This window comes from Rhagoletis pomonella, unplaced genomic scaffold (assembly GCF_013731165.1).
Source record: "Rhagoletis pomonella isolate Grant_MI unplaced genomic scaffold, Rhpom_1.0 Rhpom_scaffold_00010, whole genome shotgun sequence".
NCBI classification, from domain to species: domain Eukaryota; kingdom Metazoa; phylum Arthropoda; class Insecta; order Diptera; family Tephritidae; genus Rhagoletis; species Rhagoletis pomonella.
This window is the reverse complement of record NW_023458564.1, coordinates 35858263-35877580: the sequence shown is the minus strand read 5'-3', so window position 1 is coordinate 35877580 and position 19318 is coordinate 35858263. Positions and strand designations below refer to the sequence as shown.

At 34.2% G+C, this 19318-nt stretch overlaps 1 protein-coding gene across 1 annotated transcript; it reads left to right on the top strand.

The window, feature by feature from the left end:
• The first annotated feature begins 242 nt into the window (after nt 1–242).
• LOC118746462 (cuticle protein 8-like) lies at nt 243–14566 on the top strand. Its single transcript, XM_036480310.1, has 3 exons — nt 243–388; nt 13480–13605; nt 13677–14566. Exons 1-3 carry the CDS (start codon nt 383–385, stop codon nt 13953–13955), a joined length of 411 nt encoding a protein of 136 aa, XP_036336203.1. The 5' UTR covers nt 243–382; the 3' UTR covers nt 13956–14566.
• The last annotated feature ends 4752 nt before the right edge of the window (nt 14567–19318 follow it).

Genomic DNA, 19318 nt, shown 5'->3' with positions numbered 1-19318 from the left:
GTTATGTTCAGTTACGGCTTCTCAGTGTGGATGCTGCGCTGCCAGCTACCATCGACTATTGCATCTCAGCATCTGCATATCTCTGTGTGGCTGCAAATCGGCGGTTGGTGGGCTTTTTGGGCCTAGCTGCGTATATAAATGGTTTTGGTCATTGGAGGCAGACATCAGTTCAACGGTTTCTTGCGAACGATTCGAAACGTTTCAACACCAAAATTACATTAACTGCACCTGGCTGAGGGAACTTCACAGAACGCTAAGTACCGAGAGTGTGTGTGACGCTATTTTCAAACAAGAACTTCCCGTTGCCGTCTTGTTGATTCGTTTACCTTGAACGGGTTCGGTACGCGTTTTTGTTTTCAAATTCTATTTATTCCGAGTGAAAATGAAGGTATTAAAAAGAAATATTTAATCTAAAAGTTATTGACTTAAGAGAAGTGGACTCGAAAGTGTTTCTTAGTGAATTGATCGAACTAGAAAAAAGGCCAAAAGCACTACCTTTAAACTTTAAATCTTTTTGTGCATTTCCATATGTGATGTTAAAAAGTTATTTCTTAAAGATTATTTTTGTTGTGATGGCAAAAAATATGAGTACAGTTAAAGATTGCCCAATGGTTTTTGAAACAGCTTCACAGGACTTTAGTGAATACCTACTCGATGATTTAAATTTTTAACCAAAAATAAGAGTATCCGAACTTAACTACGGTTATTAGGACACAGTTGAAGATAAATATAGCGTCTCGAAGCCAAGAAGCATTTTACAATTAGCATTTGTATGTTTTGCCTTGTGAATTAAAGTTTACATATTTTGGTCCGGAATATATTACATTCAATTCGTTGGGTAAATTCATTTTAAGCATAAATATTGCCTTCTGAGACTTTAGATGGTTTGGTAGAAATTTTCGATACCTCTTCGTCCTTGTGAACCGAACACTTTCTCTTCTCTCTTCCATTTGTTATCCATATTTTTATTCTACATAAATTACAGTCAAGTTTTTAAATGATTTTTTCTTTTAATGTATTATATCTTTGAAATTTCAAAGTTCTTAAAAAAATCCAGACCTCAGCGACAAAAAACTAAAAACCAGGGATGGAAAATAATCATAATTTTTTTAATTTTAACAAAAAAAATCAACAAGTTGTAATCGTCGTAAAACAATTTTAAATATACTCACGTATTCGTGTTCGCATGTCTTATTGGAATTTACAACGATTTTTATTTTTCGAGTTTACTCTAATATAAAGATTAAAAATAATAATTAATATTTGAGTTTTATTATTTCGCTCGGCGGAAATAATTATTCTATGATTTTTAGTTTTTCGCTCACAAACAGAACGGGCGTTAATACAGCCACGTGCGTTCGACGTGAGTTGATACAAGTGGTGTCCAATTTAAATATGGAACTTTTGAAACTTTTATATTATCAGGATTATTTCCTCGCTATAATCACTTTTTTTAAAGGTACAATAGGCAAATATCTTAAAAAAGGCAAAAAAGGCAACATCAAATGTGTATATATGGAATCAGGGAATGTCCCCGTTGAATATACTCTTCCCTTCAGCAGAAAAAAAGGCAATTTCCGTAAAATCCGTTCTCTGGTTATGAATAAGGACATACAGTTTAAAAAAAGAACACCTTAGTAAAGTATAATAAACCGTCCGACAAAATCTAACTAATCAGAAAATCCAAAAGAATCTGAGAATATAACTGTATCAAAAGAAGATTGTTTTTAAGTGGACTTTAAAGTTTGCATTTAGTGCTGTTGATCTTAAATAAATTATACGACACAAGAAATTTTCAAAAATGAAAATTCTCATAATTGTGGTATGTGGGGTGATGTATCCCCATGTAAAATTTTCCGATGAATCCAAATATGATAGGCGCATTCTGTGAAAGCAGAACGGTTTTCGAGATATAACAAGTTTCCGGCATATTGAGATTTAAGAAAGATTGATTTATCAGATTTTCAATATCTTCGCCCTTAGTGAACCGATCTCTGTAATACAAAATTAATTAAAGTGTAACTTAAACATTTTTACCCGACACACTTTGTGCACGTGAGTATATTAACTTTGTTCGCATAACGGTTGTTTGTAACAGCCAAAATGAATCGAGATAGATATGCTCAGAATGAAAAGATAAACCGATTAAGCCATGTCTGTCTGTCCGTCCGTCGCGCCATCCGTCCGTCTGACCGTGTATACGATAACTTCAGCAAAAATTTAGATATCACAACGAAATTTGGTATGTAGGTTGCCCAAATCGGACTGTAACCACGCCCACTTCCCAAATAAGGGCATTTTTTAAAAATGCAAAAACTACGATATTTCTGTAAATATTGCATGCAAATTATTGAAAATAAGTACGTGAAGTAGAATTGTGGTAAATTATTATGCATTTTTTGTAAAATGGCCGTGACCCCTCCCAGTTATGATGAAATGCTGTATCTCAGTAGCCGCTTCACCAGTCCTTACCAATCTCGGTACGAGCTCTGGGTAAGATCTAGCAAAGAAATCTGTTGAAAATCTTTGAAATCGGGCAATAATCACGCCCACTTGCTATATAATGGTAATTTACAGAAACACGAAAACTGCGATAAATCAGTTACAACCGGAGCTCATTCACTTAAAATCGTAGATTGCAATAACCACTTATCAGAGAATTAGATTATAAATTTTTTGATAATGGGCGTGGCGCCGCCCACTTATGACCACAAATGTGTATCTGGGTAACCGATTTATCAATTTCTACCAAACTCGGCGCACTTAATAATAGCAATTTGTTGAAAAATATTCAAACCGGACTAAAATTCAGAAATACGAAAACTCTGATATTTCAATAACTGAGGACGCTTTACTTTGAGGGAGTTAATAGTTACAACAATCTCCTAACAATATATAAGACTGCTATAGACGTCTAGGAATTGGTTGTGGCACCGCCCACTTTATGACTACAAAGTTATATCTCGGTCTCCACTTTATCGATTTTTACCTAACTTGGTTCAATTATGTATATCATTAAGCCTAACTCTGCATCGAAAACGTTCGAAATCGGGTAAACACCAGTGTTGCCAAATGTTCCGTATTATCCTGAACCTCCCGTATTTTGCATTAAATTTTAAATGTTCCGCCGGAACATGATTTTTCCCGTGTGTTCGAAAATTTCCTTTCAACATTTAAACTTCTACTCAACATGGTCATGGTTTAATGCGGCTATTGTGAGTAGGTCCTTAGCGAGTATTATTGCAAGCAACTCTGTAAGAGAAATATAGCTAAAAATTACCGTTGATTCTTTAGAATTTTTTGTGGAGGGTGTTTCGAATTTTCCTCCATATAATGCATGAACAAAACGGACTTTTATATGGAAGAAAATGAGTAACACCCTCCACAAAAAAAAATCTAAAAAATGAACAGTAAGTTTTAGCGACTTGAAACTTGCACTTGACAATTATACAATTTTGTGGACCATGGATCGTAAGCTTAATTTTAATCTTTAATTTTATATACATGTTTATGCACATACATATTTTTGTATAATTTAAAAAGTATTGTCTGAACATTACTTCGCTAAAATTGATCACCTTTGTTAATATATGGGCTTTTAAAGCAAATCCTTTATTTCTCAATTGTCCCGTTAAATTTTTTTAAATCCCGTATTTTTGGGACGAATTATGCGTTTGTCCCGTATGGCTGGAAAAAAATCTGGTAACACTAGTAAACACTCCTACTTATCATGTAAAGGTAGTTCAGAGAGAGTTGAAACGACGATATTAGATACCTGCGTCGGTAGATAATTCGTTACTTGTTTCTTATAATTTTTATGCATTTACCTTTGTTTTGGATTTTTTTCAACCAAACAACAAATAAGTCCCTATTTTTGCAACGCATATCTTTTTTATAACGAAGCTTTACGTCTTTCCGTGTCATAATCGAATGAAAGGTGGCAATGTATAAGAGATAAAGTGAATAAGCCTATATATACTTTTACATTGTACTTCTTTGTATATGTATGTGTGAAGTTAATTACATGAATACTTTTTTCAATAAAAATTAATGCCTGTTACTTGTGATTTTGCTAGAAAATTGTTAGATTTTAGGTACTTTTCATAAACGAGTTAATAGCATAGACAGATGGCAAAGTTGATCCGGATCAACGGCGCGCTGATTTGATAAAATTTTGCCTTTACAGACGGGGGTTCAAGTCCAACTGCCAGTAAAATATTCATTTAATTTTTTTTATTCATTCAATTATAACTTCTATATTTTTTGATGTAGTTTTTACACAGTTATTTTTGACTTTTTTTAATTAAATTAAACTCTAAAATTTTTGATTAACTAATAATAAAATTAATTATCTGAAATAAAATAAAACAAAATAAAGAAAAATAAAATTAATAAATCAAATAAAATAAAAAATAAAATAATAACCGTGCTGCGAACCCAGATCCTAAGGAAATGTAGTACGCAACTTTCACTCTCGCCTACCGTGGATGAAGAAATCGGCTGCTTTGTTACGCATTTGTTTGCTCATGGATCGTAGAATGCAAAGAATATGAAAAACTGGTCTGTCATCGATAATACAGTCACCATACTAATTCAACTAATTCAAATAACTCCTTATTCACTTTGAATCGGATTCCTATCTGAATAAGGGCTAGTTACTCAATGTTTGGTTAACACTAACTACAGATTAAAAATCGTTATCGAAGTTATCGATTCCCTGTTATGAAGTCGATGATCGTCGATAAGGAAGTTAAACACGCAGTTGGTGGTGGGTGCATTACCGATGGTAAGGTAGATGTAGATGTCCATGCTAGCTGTGCATATTTTCTGTATTCTACGCTCCCTGAGTTTCGGTCAGTGTTACAAGTTCCCCAAAGAGTTTTTGGAGAGTGTTGTTGGAGTGACAGTCCTTGGCCAAATATAAATCTGGGTCGTTCCAGTTACGTAGACCCGACTGTCGTGTTGTCATCGAAAAATTACGATGATCTGAATTAATTTCGGATCAAGTGCTGTTAATTCTCGAGATAATTCAAAATTAACCAATTGATCCGGATCAACGCTGTCATCTGTCTATGCTTTTAGATGAGTAAAGATACAATACCCTCTCTTCATGTAGTGAACGCGCGGGTATAAAAAGAACGTTAGTAGGTGTGTAAGAACGTATTAATAGATATGCTTAATTAGGGACATTTTATCCATGTCTGGTTAACACTAACTGCACTAACGCACATTCCCGAGGATTTCTATACCCGGGAAATCGAGCAATCGAGCTCTCGACACAATATCGGGTACCGCCATTCTCACGAGTAATTTCGAGTAGCTATTGAGACATACATAGATACATAGCGTTCACCTGAAATGCAAAATGACGTAACAACATCTTAACTGGAATGAAAATAGCCGTGACTAATATTTTTTATTTTTTCTTTTCATAAAATGATGTGGAAGCTGTAATTCGATGAAATCCATCATATCAATCAAAACCTTAATTTTTTTGCCAAAAATCTCGGGATTTTCGGGATTTGTAATTTGCACTGGTGGCAATAATAGAAACCCCTTATGTTAACCAGTTTTTGCCACATTTCTTTTGTTTATTTAATAGTTTTTTATAAATGTCTAGCTAATTATACATACACATAACACCGTGCGACAGGCAATTTTACACACAAAAAAATTAATTTATTCCCGAAGCCATGGGCGAAATATATACAGTAAAATTTCGTTTTTAGTTTTTCTCTCTGACATCAGGATTTTTTAAAATGACTTTGAAAATTAAAAAAATATGAATAATTCAGAAAATGGCTTAAAAAGTTTAGTGCGATGTACTTAGGAAAACAGTATGGGTATCAAATTAAAGAGAAAATTCTGTAGAGAAAGAATATATTAAATTTTTGGTGCATAAGGTATTGAAAATGTCCTTAAAAATTTTATCCTTGAACACTCTTCAAATTTTGCAATATTTATTTTGAAAAAAATATATGTTAAGGACTAATATAAACTCGACAACGTCCTCGAATATAGTCCTTCTAACTTTATTAGCTTAAAAAATTAAATTGATTAAAAGGACATTTTTAATGCCCATTCGTCCTTGTGAGCCCAAAAAATTTTAATTTTTTTAAATGCTACAGAATTTTCTCTTTCATTTGGTACCCATTTTTATTCTACATTGTACTGAATTTTTTGAAATAATGTTTAAAATTTATCATATCTTTGAAATCATAAAGTGCTAATAAAAAATTTTAAAACTAAAAACGCAGTTTTACTATATTTGGCCCATAGTGTCGTGAATATGTTGATTGTTTGGTGTGTTTTGAAATTTGTTTTTGTTTAAACCTGTTTGAATCTGTTTACTCTAAAATTTTACTAAAATTCTAGGTAAGCAGTTTTATAAGTATAGCTCATTTAATTACTGGAGGGTAAAGTGCAAGTTTCAAGTGATTAAAAGTAACTTTATTTATTTTTAGAATTTTTTTGCTGGCGGTGTCACGGTGGTTAAAATAAGGCGTTATAATATTATCGAGTTTTAAAGATTCTTAAATCCAAGTTTAAAAGCACTTCGTATAGTCATAAATTTTTATTTTCATAATAACATAAAAATATGTAATAATGTATAATATTTGAATTTACAAACATTTGTAAATAGTGTTGGAAAAAGGGACGTAATATTATAACAAATTTTGGAAATTTTCCTTTAGTTTTTTTAATGCTTTTTATTTCTTTATAAAAGTACAGTTCAACTAAGAAAAATTAAATTTTTTAAAGTTTCTTCTAAAGTGAAAACGTTTTATTAAGAATTTCAAGAAAAAATTTGCGGTTTTATAGCCAAATAGATCGCCCTCACTCGTTTCGCTTCTTCGGGCTACATTGGGCGTAGAGTTGGGCACTTCTGTTATATTGAGGGAACCGTTCTGTTGTAGTTCGTTCGCCTTAGTGAACTAGTTCGTTAGTTCATTTAGTTCAATTGATGGATACATTTATGTTATTTTAAACAAAATTCGATTATTAGTATTATCATGTCACATACTAAACAAAAGCTTTGGTAATTTGAGTACTTTTTCGTACAATATTAATTCAATAAATACAAATAAACGAGTATATAAAACAAAAAACTTTAACAAATTCTCAGAGTATAACATTTGTATATATGTACGATATGTAAACACCTACATAATTTTGTGCAAAACCATTAAATTTGAAAGCTTGTTTGATTTTAAAAGCGTTCCACGCTAGTTTAATATTAACCCTGGCCGACAAAACTTGTTCGCAAAGAACTGAAGTAGTAGCACTGCAAAAGCGTTTTAAAAAGTATCTGTAATTCATATCATACGTTCGTGCCATGGATATTTGGATCCAAAATGAGAAATAGTAGCACTGACAAATTTAGTACAGACCGCAAATACCGAACTACACCATTTCCAGTTGTAAATGCGAAAGCGTCAATTGTAAATGAGAATAGTCAATTGTAAATGAGAAAGCGTCAAATGAAAATGCGAAAGCGTCATTTGGAAATCAGATTAGTTAATTGTAAATGAGAAAGCGTCAAATGAAAATGCGAACGCGTCAGTTGTAATTGAGAATAGTCAATTGTAAATGAGAAAGCGTCAATTGTAAATGAGATTAGTCAATTATAAATCAGAAATTGTCAAATGAAAATGCGAAAGCGTCAGTTGTAATTGAGAATAGTCAATTATAAATGAGAAAGCGTCAAATGAAAATGAGAACGCGTCATTTGGAAATGAGAAACAAAAGTAAATTAATTGCGTACTGCATATATAATAAGTAGATGATTTAAAGTCGCTTATCACTGATAATACTTAATCAATTATGTCGCTATAAAACGCGTTTGAAAAAGGAATTTTTAAGTTTTCAGAAGGTTATGATCTTCATCTTTGCTGTTTGTAAGCTACGTCATATTAGAGTATGTACATAGATAAGAAGGCAGGTAAATAAAGCTGGTAAATATTCGGATGAAAACGATGTCGGTCGAATTCCGAAAAACGTTCACGAATTACTTATATACATATAAATGTATGTATGTACCTCATCATGACCTTCTTGAATCGGTTTAAAACATTACGGTTTGTCTCGGATCAATGTATGTAGCTCGATAGAGAACACTCTTCGGTTTTCTTTTCGCCGAGAAGTCTCAGTTGTTTTACACTGGCGGAAGAACTACTTTACGATTAAAAAGTATATAAATCAAGTATGTTAAAAATATGCATATATATAAATTACTTGGATATTTCATTAATAAAGTGCTGCGTTTAGCGCCATATTCCCCCATGCTAAACCCCATTGAAATAATCTGGGGAAAAATCAAAATGCATGTAAAGGGGCACATCTCAAACCCAGTCATAAATGGGCCAAACGTTGTTGAGCAACGGCTGCAATATTTGGAGAAGTTGGGGGATGACGCGAAAACTATAATCACCGGAGGAGACTGCGCGAGAGCATTTCAGCACGCAACATCTTTCCATGGAAATGCTTTATCTTTACAAGATATGCAAGTTGGGACATAATAAACTTGCATTTTTAATAACATCTAAATAATTTCTGAATAAAAACGAGTTTCTCATTTCCAAATGACGCTTTCACATTTTCATTTGACGCTTTCTCATTTACAATTTACTACTCTCATTTTCAATTGACGCTTTCTCATTTACAATTGACTATTCTCAATTCCAAAATACGATTTCGCATTTTCATTTGGCGCTTTCTAATTTACAATTGACTACTCTCAATTACAAATGACGCTTTCTCATTTACAATTGACCTTTTATCATTTGCAATTGACTATTCTCAATTTCAAATGACGATATCGCATTTACAATTGACTATTCTCATTTCCAAATGACGCTTTCGCAATTTCATTTGACGCTTTCTCATTTACAACTGGAAATGGTGTAGTGCAGTAGTTCATTGTGATGAACTAGTTCTTTAGTTCATTTAGTTCAAGAACTACCCAAGCCTAATTAGGTGTAATTTATTTCAATAAAACTCAACATACTTAAATTGTGCCAAAAACAGGAGAATTAAGATTTTTAAGTCACCTTTAAAATATTTCCAAACTAAAACTTTCTTGAACCTCTCTCTTGAGATATTTTTTCTTACTTATGCCGAATTTCCATTAGGCATTGAAATGACAAAAAATGTATTTTTTTATCATAAAGACACGATTATTTTTTAATGCCCAATTTTGTCATTTACCATTTTTGCCATTTAATGCCTAGTGGAAGAAGTCGAGCATTACATGTAGTTTAGAAATGAAACCTTTTCGAAACTACTTCGATTGATACATTTGGCAACATTTTTAAACCTCTCACGCCTGACACTCATATTGTAATACATACATACATATGTATTCAAATAACCTAATTGCTATAATTCAAGTTGGATTTGAATTTTCAAATACGTGGAAACCCTGCTATACATAAGACTTTATCCATTAATACCTATATCGTAATAACTCATTTCCAACTAAAACCTTACTAAATCCCTTTCGTCTGGCATCCATATTTCAATTACTCAATTCCCTTAATTCAAGTGGCATGTGATTTTCAAACAGGTGGCAACCCTCCTACATATGGTTTTCAAAAACATTTCGATTGATGCCCACATGGTAGTAATTCATTACAATTAATATAATTTAATTTTTAAACGGGTGGCAACCTTTGTAAAACTCCTCCATAATACTCTAGAGGTTTAATCAGAGGGTTTCCTAACAATCTTTCGTTTGAAATCCATATTTTAATTTTTCAGATAGCTTGCGAATAATTAATTAAAAATTGATTTTTCAAACAGGTGGCAACACCTTTCTTATTATTTTCAAACTACTATTACGAGTTCCAGTACTCTATCACAAATATCTCCTGAGATACGCAGTATGAAAAATTCCGTGTGTATGGGAGGTGTCACGCCCCCTCTTCTATTCGGGGTTAAATTTATCGTATATTTTAAGCTGGGCTAAATGACACCAATGCATACGATTTGATGATGATCGGTTGAGTAGTTAAGGCGTGAAAGCGTAATAAACAAACAAACTTACTTTCGGATTTACAATATTAAAATAAATGATTAAATTTTAGTATAACAATGTGGAAATTTATAGTTGTTAGAAAATTGCGTTGATTTTTGGGTACACAGTGTGACAGTAAATCTTACACACAAAAATATATTTGCGAAACCACGGGGCAAATATGGTGAAACTGCGCTTTTAGTTTTTCCCTCTGATGTCAGGTTTTTTTTAAAGCACTTTGAAATTTCAAAAATATGATTATTTCAAAAATTGTTTAAAAAATTCAGGGCAATGTGCAAAAACATTGTGGGTATCAAATTAAAGAGAAAATTTGCAGGATTAAAGCATATGAATTTTTTTGGTATATAAGGACCAGTAGGTATTAAAATTGTTTGGCATAATGACTTGATGACTTTTTCTTGAAAAATTCGAACGCAAACACTTTTGAAGTCTCAAAATCCGAATCAATTGTACATAAAATAAATCGAATCGAAATCGTATCATGTGGATTCTGTCACAATTTTTCAAAGTCCCTCCCATTGTAAAGCTCATATAGGTCATCGCTCCATCGTCTGGGGTACTCGCCGTCGCCAACGCGTAAATGCCCGTAAATATTTCTCAAAATCTTTCTCTCGAATACTCCAAGAGCCGCCGTCGGATGTTGTAATACATACTATGTACATATATATGTAGGTTAAATCATAATGAAAGAACTTTCTAAATTATCACTGCTGCACTGACTGCAGACTAGAATTGAATGTGCTACAAAACTGCATACCAGAATTTTTTGTAAAGAATCTGATTAAAAAGTTTGAATTTGGGTGAAAAATTGCAAAATTTTTATAATTTTTATAGAAAGTTTAAAATCTGAATTTATATGGTGTTTGTTGTATAGCCAGCTAGGCTTTTATAAAAAAATAATAAACGTTAAATAAACAAAAGACAAATAGCCAAAACTGGTCAAATATCGCACTCCTATTATTTTGTGGACAACTTTACGTATAAATATATATCGATAAAAGGCTCCACTCAAAACTCTTTTTACTGGATTTCCGAGGAGCTTTTGATTGCCTAACTATGTTAAATGATTTCTTAAATAACAAGAAAAAAATGGACAGCTACGTAATTACTAGGGATGTTACTTTTTTCGCTCTTTGTGATCCCGGAATTTTGGGGATGTCATCACAATTCCGGAATCCCGGGATTAGTCTCGGGATTTAGATATTCATTACTTTTCCACAATTTAAATCGAAAAAATTTCTTCTAAATAATAAATAAATGAGTTTTAAACCTACTTTTTTAAAGTAGCGTTTTAATTTTTCTCTCTGATGTCAGGATTTATTTTAAAGGACTTCGTAATTTGGAAGATATGATTAATTCCAAAAATTATTTAAAAAATTCAATGCATTGTAGAATAAAAATATGGGTACCAAATGAAAGAGGAAATTTCTTTGGAATTTAAAAAAAAAAATTAATAAAAATAAAATTTTTTTTTGGATTCACAAGGACGAATAGGTAATTTTTTAAGCTGATAAAGTTAAAAGGACGAAATTCGGGGTTGTTAGCGAGTTTATATAAGTCCTTAACAAATAATTTTTTCAAAAACAAATATTGCGAAATTTCAAGGATACAATTTTAGAAAGACCTTTTCAATACTTACCAGTCCTTACGCACTAAAGCATTGAATCTGCTTAAATTCTACAGAATTTCCTCTTTAATTAGATACCTATACTTCTTCTCTAAGCACATTTCACTGCATTTTTAAATCATTTTTGAATTACTGACGTCGGAGTAAACATATTGATTTTTGTCTGTAAAATTTACTGTCGCATGGTGGTATATGTATAATGAGCTAAACAGTTACGGCAATTGTTAAATAAAAATAAAAAAAACACAAAATACTGGCGATAAAAAAATTCAAAAATACCAACGGGAATTTTTAGGCGCACATTGTTGGTTATGCTCAAATATTATGGGCTATAAAATTCCATACCTTAAATTGTTAAAAAAAATCAGAGTGAAATGTTCGAAATTTAGAATACAATTTTTTGAATTTTTCCAAATGTTGTATTTAGCTTGAATCCTTGATTTTTAAGTGCCAAGCACTATTCTTATAATATATATACATATATATATAATATTCTTATAAAATACCAAAAAATGTTTGCTTGGAAAAAGGTGAATATAAATTAATTACCAAGCGGTTTTTTGAGTCACTGTATTTATCTATTAGTCTGTTCCAAGAGCAGTCCGGTTTACAGGATTTAATCAGAACTTACAGGAAGTCGTTCCTATTGACATAAAACCTGTAAATGGGAACACCTTTGAGAGAGTAACTGAGCAACTATTCCTAGTCAGAAGTTACAGGATTTAGTCCGGAGTTTTTTTCCTGTAAGTTCATGAAATGCGTCAAACGATCAGCTGATTTGCATGTGAAAACAAAAACAGAAAGCGGTGAAAGCAAAGAACCTTATAATTGTAAAAAAAATCGAAGTAAACAACGAAATATTTGAATATGTATAGATTTTATTTATTATTTAAAAAAACAGACTGACGTTTTTACAGGAAATAGTGCTTTTTGCGTTCCCGTGCACTTCTGCATCTGTTCGCCTTTTACTCTCACTTGAGAAAGTAAAACTTTAGTTTGACAGTTCTACAGGTTTTAGTCCGAAGTTCAAAGGAACAGACTATATAATAACTCCAGTTGAAGTTTTTTCAAACGATGAAGTTTCGTTGTTGCCTTTAGTTTCATCACTTTCGCTTTTGGTTGAATCAAACTGAGAAGATACCGTTAATATGATCGCAAATAGCGTATAATTAGTAAAATAAAAAGTTCCTTAAACACAATTTCAATTCTTATTGAAATAACGAAAAAAATAACAAAACTATAGTTTTTATTACAATAACCAATTAAAAAGTTATTGGTAGATATTTCACAGTTTTGGTAGATTTTTCCAAGTGGATGGTAAGTACGGTTGCTACCCAGAGGATACTTCGTGTAAACATCGCAAATCGTGAGCTGCTTTAACTAGAAGCAAAGATCAACAACTTTCCCCACAGGCCTGGACTCCTGTACGCAGAATAAAAATAGTTTTAGCCGGATCTAAATCATGAAGTCAAAAAAGATGAACGATTTGTAAAATAATGTTAGTCATGTCAAGTAGTCGAGATTTAGTCACAACTACATAGTTGGAAAATAGTGAACTTGTAGTGAATTTCTAGCTAGTTGAGTAGTATGTACATATACGAGTGTAGATATAATAATCTTAGCTGTCAACAGCTTACCAAGCAATTTGTGTAAATTCTCAAAGGAAAATAGTTACCACTCATTCCTTTGGTACCAATGCACATAAATCAATCAATATGTACAACTAACGACATACTACCTTATCTATACATACATATAAGAAATGTTACTCAATAAATAGTAAAGATGTAAAATTTGTTTCTTTTTTTGTACACAGTACTTGATTGCTATTGTCCTCCTTATTGCTGCCGCCCAAGCTGTACCCATAGAGTATGGACATTATCCAGGGCCGCTGTTAGCCCATGCCCCAGTTTTAGCCCACGCTGTGCATGCCGAGCCTGTGGTTTGTTTAATGTTTATTAAATACAAAAAATAGGTCTATTTTGCATACTTAAATTCTTTTCCTTCATTTAGGCATACCCGAAATACTCTTTCAACTATGGCATTAAAGATCCGCACACTGGTGACATTAAATCGCAAGCCGAAGAACGTGACGGCGATGTAGTAAAGGGCCAATACTCGCTCGTCGAACCCGATGGTTCAGTGCGCACTGTTGATTACACTGCTGATGATCACAACGGATTCAACGCTGTCGTACACAAAACGGCACCCAAAGTAATCGCTCATGCCCCGGTGTTGGCACACGCTCCTCTACTGGCACATGCGCCTGCTCCGCTTCTGCATCACTATTAAATGGGCTAACCGTTTGGCCGAATGGCGTTTGGAAGAATTGGATTTGGAACCTGAAAATAAGATCGTTTTAGAATTGAATGGATTTTGAAATCGATTGGAAAGCTGTACGTGATTTATAACGTCGAGGGGTTGACCAAACGATCTTACAAACAGGACAGCCACCTCTTCACCACTCGCCACCCAGCCACTTACAATATTTGCACACCCACTCACATACTCATTAACTCACTCAATCATTGTACTCGCAATGCAAACGGGTACTTGCATTTATCGAATAATATGTTAAGCGATTTTAAATGCAACTAATCGATAATTAATGTTTAAACAAGGGTTTATTCAAAAGGCGATGAAAGCGATTAAAATGTTGAAAAGGCAGGAATAGAACAAACAAATGAAATGAAATGATATTACATTCTCTCTCTCACTCACTCACTCACTCTTCGTAGTTTAACAAGTTTATCGTATATATGTTTTATTTTATTAAACAAATATTGTAGAAGAAGAAGAAGGAGTAGTAGTTATAGTAATAGTAGACGAAAATGGAGATCATCGTTCATATTATGTAATGTAGGGACTTTCTTTCTCTTAACTATACTTTTGTTCTAACACAGACTTTTTAATCGTCAACTCTCTTTTACAAACTTTCAATGCCTATCTAATGAGTTATATCTTCTTCTAATCCAAACATTTTTTTCATATTTTCAAACAGTGAGGTTTATTTTTAAGCTTGGTTTCGGCTTTCAAACTAGAGAGTGAAATTGTTCACATAACTGTCACTATCTTGAATGAATTTAGGATCTAGTAACACATCCCATATCCTAAAGCTAAACGTTCATAAATACTCAGAAATGCTTTTTATATCTTTTTCTACACTTTTGTAAAATATTTATGTTACTACATTCTCTAAGACTTTCTAGATATTTACTTTCAAGACTTACTTTCACGAAAGCAACTTAAGTGAAAAATTGACAGAAGAGAAAAAAGAAATCATTTTCCATTTAAACTGCAGGTGAAATCGGCTATTATACTTTCTTAAATTAGGAAATGTTTGCTAATTAGCTTCTACAGCTCGGCAGCTCGTTTCTATAACAATTCTCTACCAAGGCGAATTGAGTTATCGGTAGAGATGAGTTACAGAAACGAGCTACTGATAGGGTTTTAAAAAGTTTAAAGATGCCTGTATAAAATCCCATTTATTCAAAGGAATTTGTGTAATTTGTCAGATGATTTGGCATCGGGTTAATAAGTATGCAACATTAAGGGAAGAAAAAAGTGAAATTTATTTGTGCCATCTTTCAAAGTTCCGACAAGAATTTTACATGTGAATAATTTCGCTCTCTAGTTTCTTTGTGCTTAACATTGCTCTCCACTCACATGAATTACAACCCCATGCGTTACAATCCGTTGCGTATAAATGAGCCGGTAACTGTGCATTAAAAGTAAAACAAAAAAAGTTGGATGCTTTCATTTATCATCAAACATTCAATATTCTTTCTTTTTTATTGTCTCCAGCTCGCTCTCGATAGTCGTCACATAACTTGTCTAGAATCTTGTCATTTGCATTTAATTTACTTTAACAGTCTGTCTTCTGATACTTATGCCTACTTAATAATCAAGCTATCTTAAGCTAATACTTAATTCCTTTCTTTCAGTTTACTCATATTTCTTATTTGAAATTCCTTTATTTGTGAAGCCTTTTTCGTGACATTTATGAATAGCTTGCTTCTTATACTCTCACTTATTCTCCTAAAAAAGGCGCTCAAGTTCTCTCATCTCGTCTCACTTGTATCACTCATGAGCGCTCTTTTGTATTATATTATAATGTTTTTAATGTACTTGTATTTTAACTTTGTTTTTTTTTTAATGGTAAATTTAATTATAATCATTTATGAAGCAATGGAAACCAACACCATACATTTTACATACATTATTAATTTGTTTATGTTTGCATAAGTGTTTGTGAAAGCCTTGTGGTTAGCCAAGGGCCTACAATGTTCTCCAACTAATTGTGCTGTACCTACGATAGTTTCATGTATTTTTTTTTTAATAAAATGTCTACAAATTAATGTAAAATATTTTCAATGAACGGCAAAGAAAAAAGGAAAAAGTGTTAATGTAAATACATACAAATGTAAATACGTAACAAAAATAAAAATACACACTCATGAAATGTATAAAAACAAAATAAAAAACTTTTTTAAAAACTCAAGAGGCCTTTTTTCCTGTAAGAAACGCTCTGGTGTTAGTATTACGGATATGCACTTGGAATGTCCGGACCCTCTATGATGACGATGAAATTAATGCGCTTAAAGGAAGCATATGAGCGCTGCCCCCGCCACTATGTTAAAATCGCGCTGGTCGACTTCAACGCCAGGGTGGGCAGGGAAGGCATTTTTGGTCTTGCAGTCGGAAAATTCAGCCTCCATGACAATACCTCCGTGAACGGAGAGAAGCAGATCGATCCCAAAACGTTTTTGGTATACCCTGATCAAAGAACGAAGAACCAAATAGATCATGTTGCGATAGACGAAAGATACGCTTCGAGTACTTTCTATCCGCGAGGAGCCAACATTGCCAGTCAAGGTGCGGAAGGGAGGGCTGGATACTACCTCCACGCAGGAACAGCTGGTAAGACGGAGAGTGCCGTGCGGCTGCTGCAGAGAAATACGCAGCATACAAAGCCATCCTGCAGCCAATAACTACGCGAGCGACGTCTACTCAAAAGAAAGAAACAAGGCGAAGAAAGCCGTGAATGCGAAGAGCTTGAGATGCTGACAGACAGGAATAGGGCTCATAAAATTCAGAATCAGAAAATAAGGCAGCAATCAAATCGTTTCAAGACCGGCTCTGGTTCTTGTAGAATTGTCCAGAGTACACTTGAGATGTTGAGACGAGGTGGGAACAGGAATAAGTCGGCTTAAAAACAACAAGGCCCACGGAGCCGACGGTATATCGGCTGTGCTGTTCAAAGCCGGTGGCGAAGAGCTGGTCGGGCGTATGTACCAGCTACTAAGCAGAAGTTGGTCTGATAAATACATGCCTGAAGACTGGAATCTCAGTATCCTTTGATCAATGCACAATAAGAGAATAAGCCTTCTTAATATTGCTTACAAGGTCCTGTCGACGATGGTGTGTAAAAGATTGAAGCCCTTCACGAACCGACTGATGGGACCCTATTATTGTGATCAAGGTGCTAGTTTCTGCTGGAACAATTTTTTCCAACAGCAACTTGCCAACAAAAATACAGCTGATCAAAAACAGGTGGTTGGAATTTACGCAAATCCCTAAATTGAATTTTATGGTTTGGAAGTTAAAATAGTAAAGTGCGACTAATTAAACTTGTAAGAAGTAAGTAATTATTCGTTTAGTTAGTGAACTATGTCAGGATAAGACTTCGGGACTTGTTTTCTTACGTTTTCAATTCTATACTTTTGAATGCAAACACAATTTCTATCAGCTGTTCGTCTAACTTGCAAGTTTCTGCAAATTTTCTGTGAGCGTATTATATTGGATATTTTTTGCTTGTGATAGAACAGATGCCATTATGCCGAAATTTTGCTGTTGGACATTTTTTACTGGAAATTTTAAACGAATATTTAACCTAATAATTAATTTCTAATAGTAATTTTATTTAAAATTTAAATATTTGTTTTGTTTTTTTTTGTGGCTCTTTGTAGCATTTAGAATTTACATGTGGCTCTTTTCGGCCTCGGCCTTGCCCACCCTGTTATATAGTATTACAATACCTCTTCGAAGGTAGCTGCGCATTGCACAACTAATGTAATCTGGGTTCCCGTGCACGGAGATAGAAGAAAGGAACTAACCTCAGACAATCAGTTCTGCAGAAAATGCGGGCATACCACTATTTTCAAGCTAACCACAACCACAGCTGGGCTAGGGAATACACTTGTGACGCAACGGGGGAAATCTAACCAATAATGGATGGAAACAGATCTGAGTCCCTATTTTTTCTTGATCGTCTCTTCATTAGCTCTGTGGTTTTTGGGCTTCACCATGAACGACTTCGAGCATTTGCCCTGTCACTGTTCTAGCCCTGTACAAACCTCAAAAATATTGGATCTAAAGTATCGACACCTACTCATATTGACACTTTTTGCTATGAAGGTATTCCGGTTGCCATGGTAGCAAGCATACTATTTGCAAATGCGATTCCAACTGCAAATCCAAGACCATTTCCACAATATCCTGTACAGCCCTAATATGTTTAATGATGAATGGCATTTAATACAGACAACTCATTGGAAAAAATTACGGGAAAGTTAATCTCTTTTAAGAAAAAAAATTTTTTTGCAAAAACAAAAATTATGAGCCATAAATTTAAATACGATAGTTTTAAAAATGTCTCCGTATTACTTCACCTGATAGAATTTCACAAACAAGTGTGAAGAGTATATAAACAAAATGAGATGGATGAACATTAACACTGAACGTAATGCTGAACGTAGTGCCTGTCGACGTTGCAGGCAGAATTGTCGCGGCGCGAACGGCTATTCGACTCAGGGAAACTGATTGGTTGACCAACTTAGGGACTGGACACTCTAGAGTTCTAGGGGGCTTCGATCTCATCTCTGATCGTACGGATTACTGCGCCATCGAAATGGCTCCTAGGAGCTTTTTCTCTGTCCACTTTCCCTCAAGGGTGGAGTGGGCCGGGCGGCACTTCTGGAGGAGGTGTGCGGTGAAGCTTTAAGTTCAGGCTCCCGGACTTCGGCAGTGTACTCCAGGCAGAAGTAGCTGCTACCAGGGAGGCGGTAGATTCACTGCTAAGCAGCGTTATAACTGTCAGGGAAGTGAGCGTATATTCCGATAGCCCAGCGGCTGTCAGGGCTTTAAGTTCGTTGGAGGAGCGCTCTAACTTGGTTAAGGAATGTTTTCTGGATTCTGGGTCACAGCGATATTGAGGGGAACTGTGCGGCTGACGAACTGGCTAGGGAACGTACTCGTGAAACATTATCACCAAATAAAGAGCGGCTGGGGGAGCCATTGATCGCTTGTGGTACACTCTTGGATAGATGGGGCCTCATGTCAGCTCAGCGAGAACTGTTTAGCCCACGAATTGCGCGATCGCATGGTCCTTTTGGCCGAGTGTGGATCAGGCTTAACATTCTACCGGACTCCTTATGTCGCAATTGCCAGGAAGAGGGCGAGGTAGAATCACCTCAACACTACCTTCTTAGGTGGCCAGCGTTAGCGAGTACCTTGGCTCTCACTTTCTAAATAGCCCCAAAGAACTCTGGGGTATTGAGATGAGCCGAATTCGCAAAAACATAATTGGCTCGGAGCGTTTTATAGATACAGTTTAGGGAGCCATTCAAAATTGTGCTATCTAAATAAGCACCCGG

What these genes read in the sequence shown, in the direction of transcription:
- LOC118746462 (XM_036480310.1), top strand. An exon ending in CTGTGCATGCCGAGCCTGTG is followed by an intron (nt 13,606 to 13,676) that starts GTTTGTTTAATG and finishes TCCTTCATTTAG; the next exon opens with GCATACCCGAAATACTCTTT.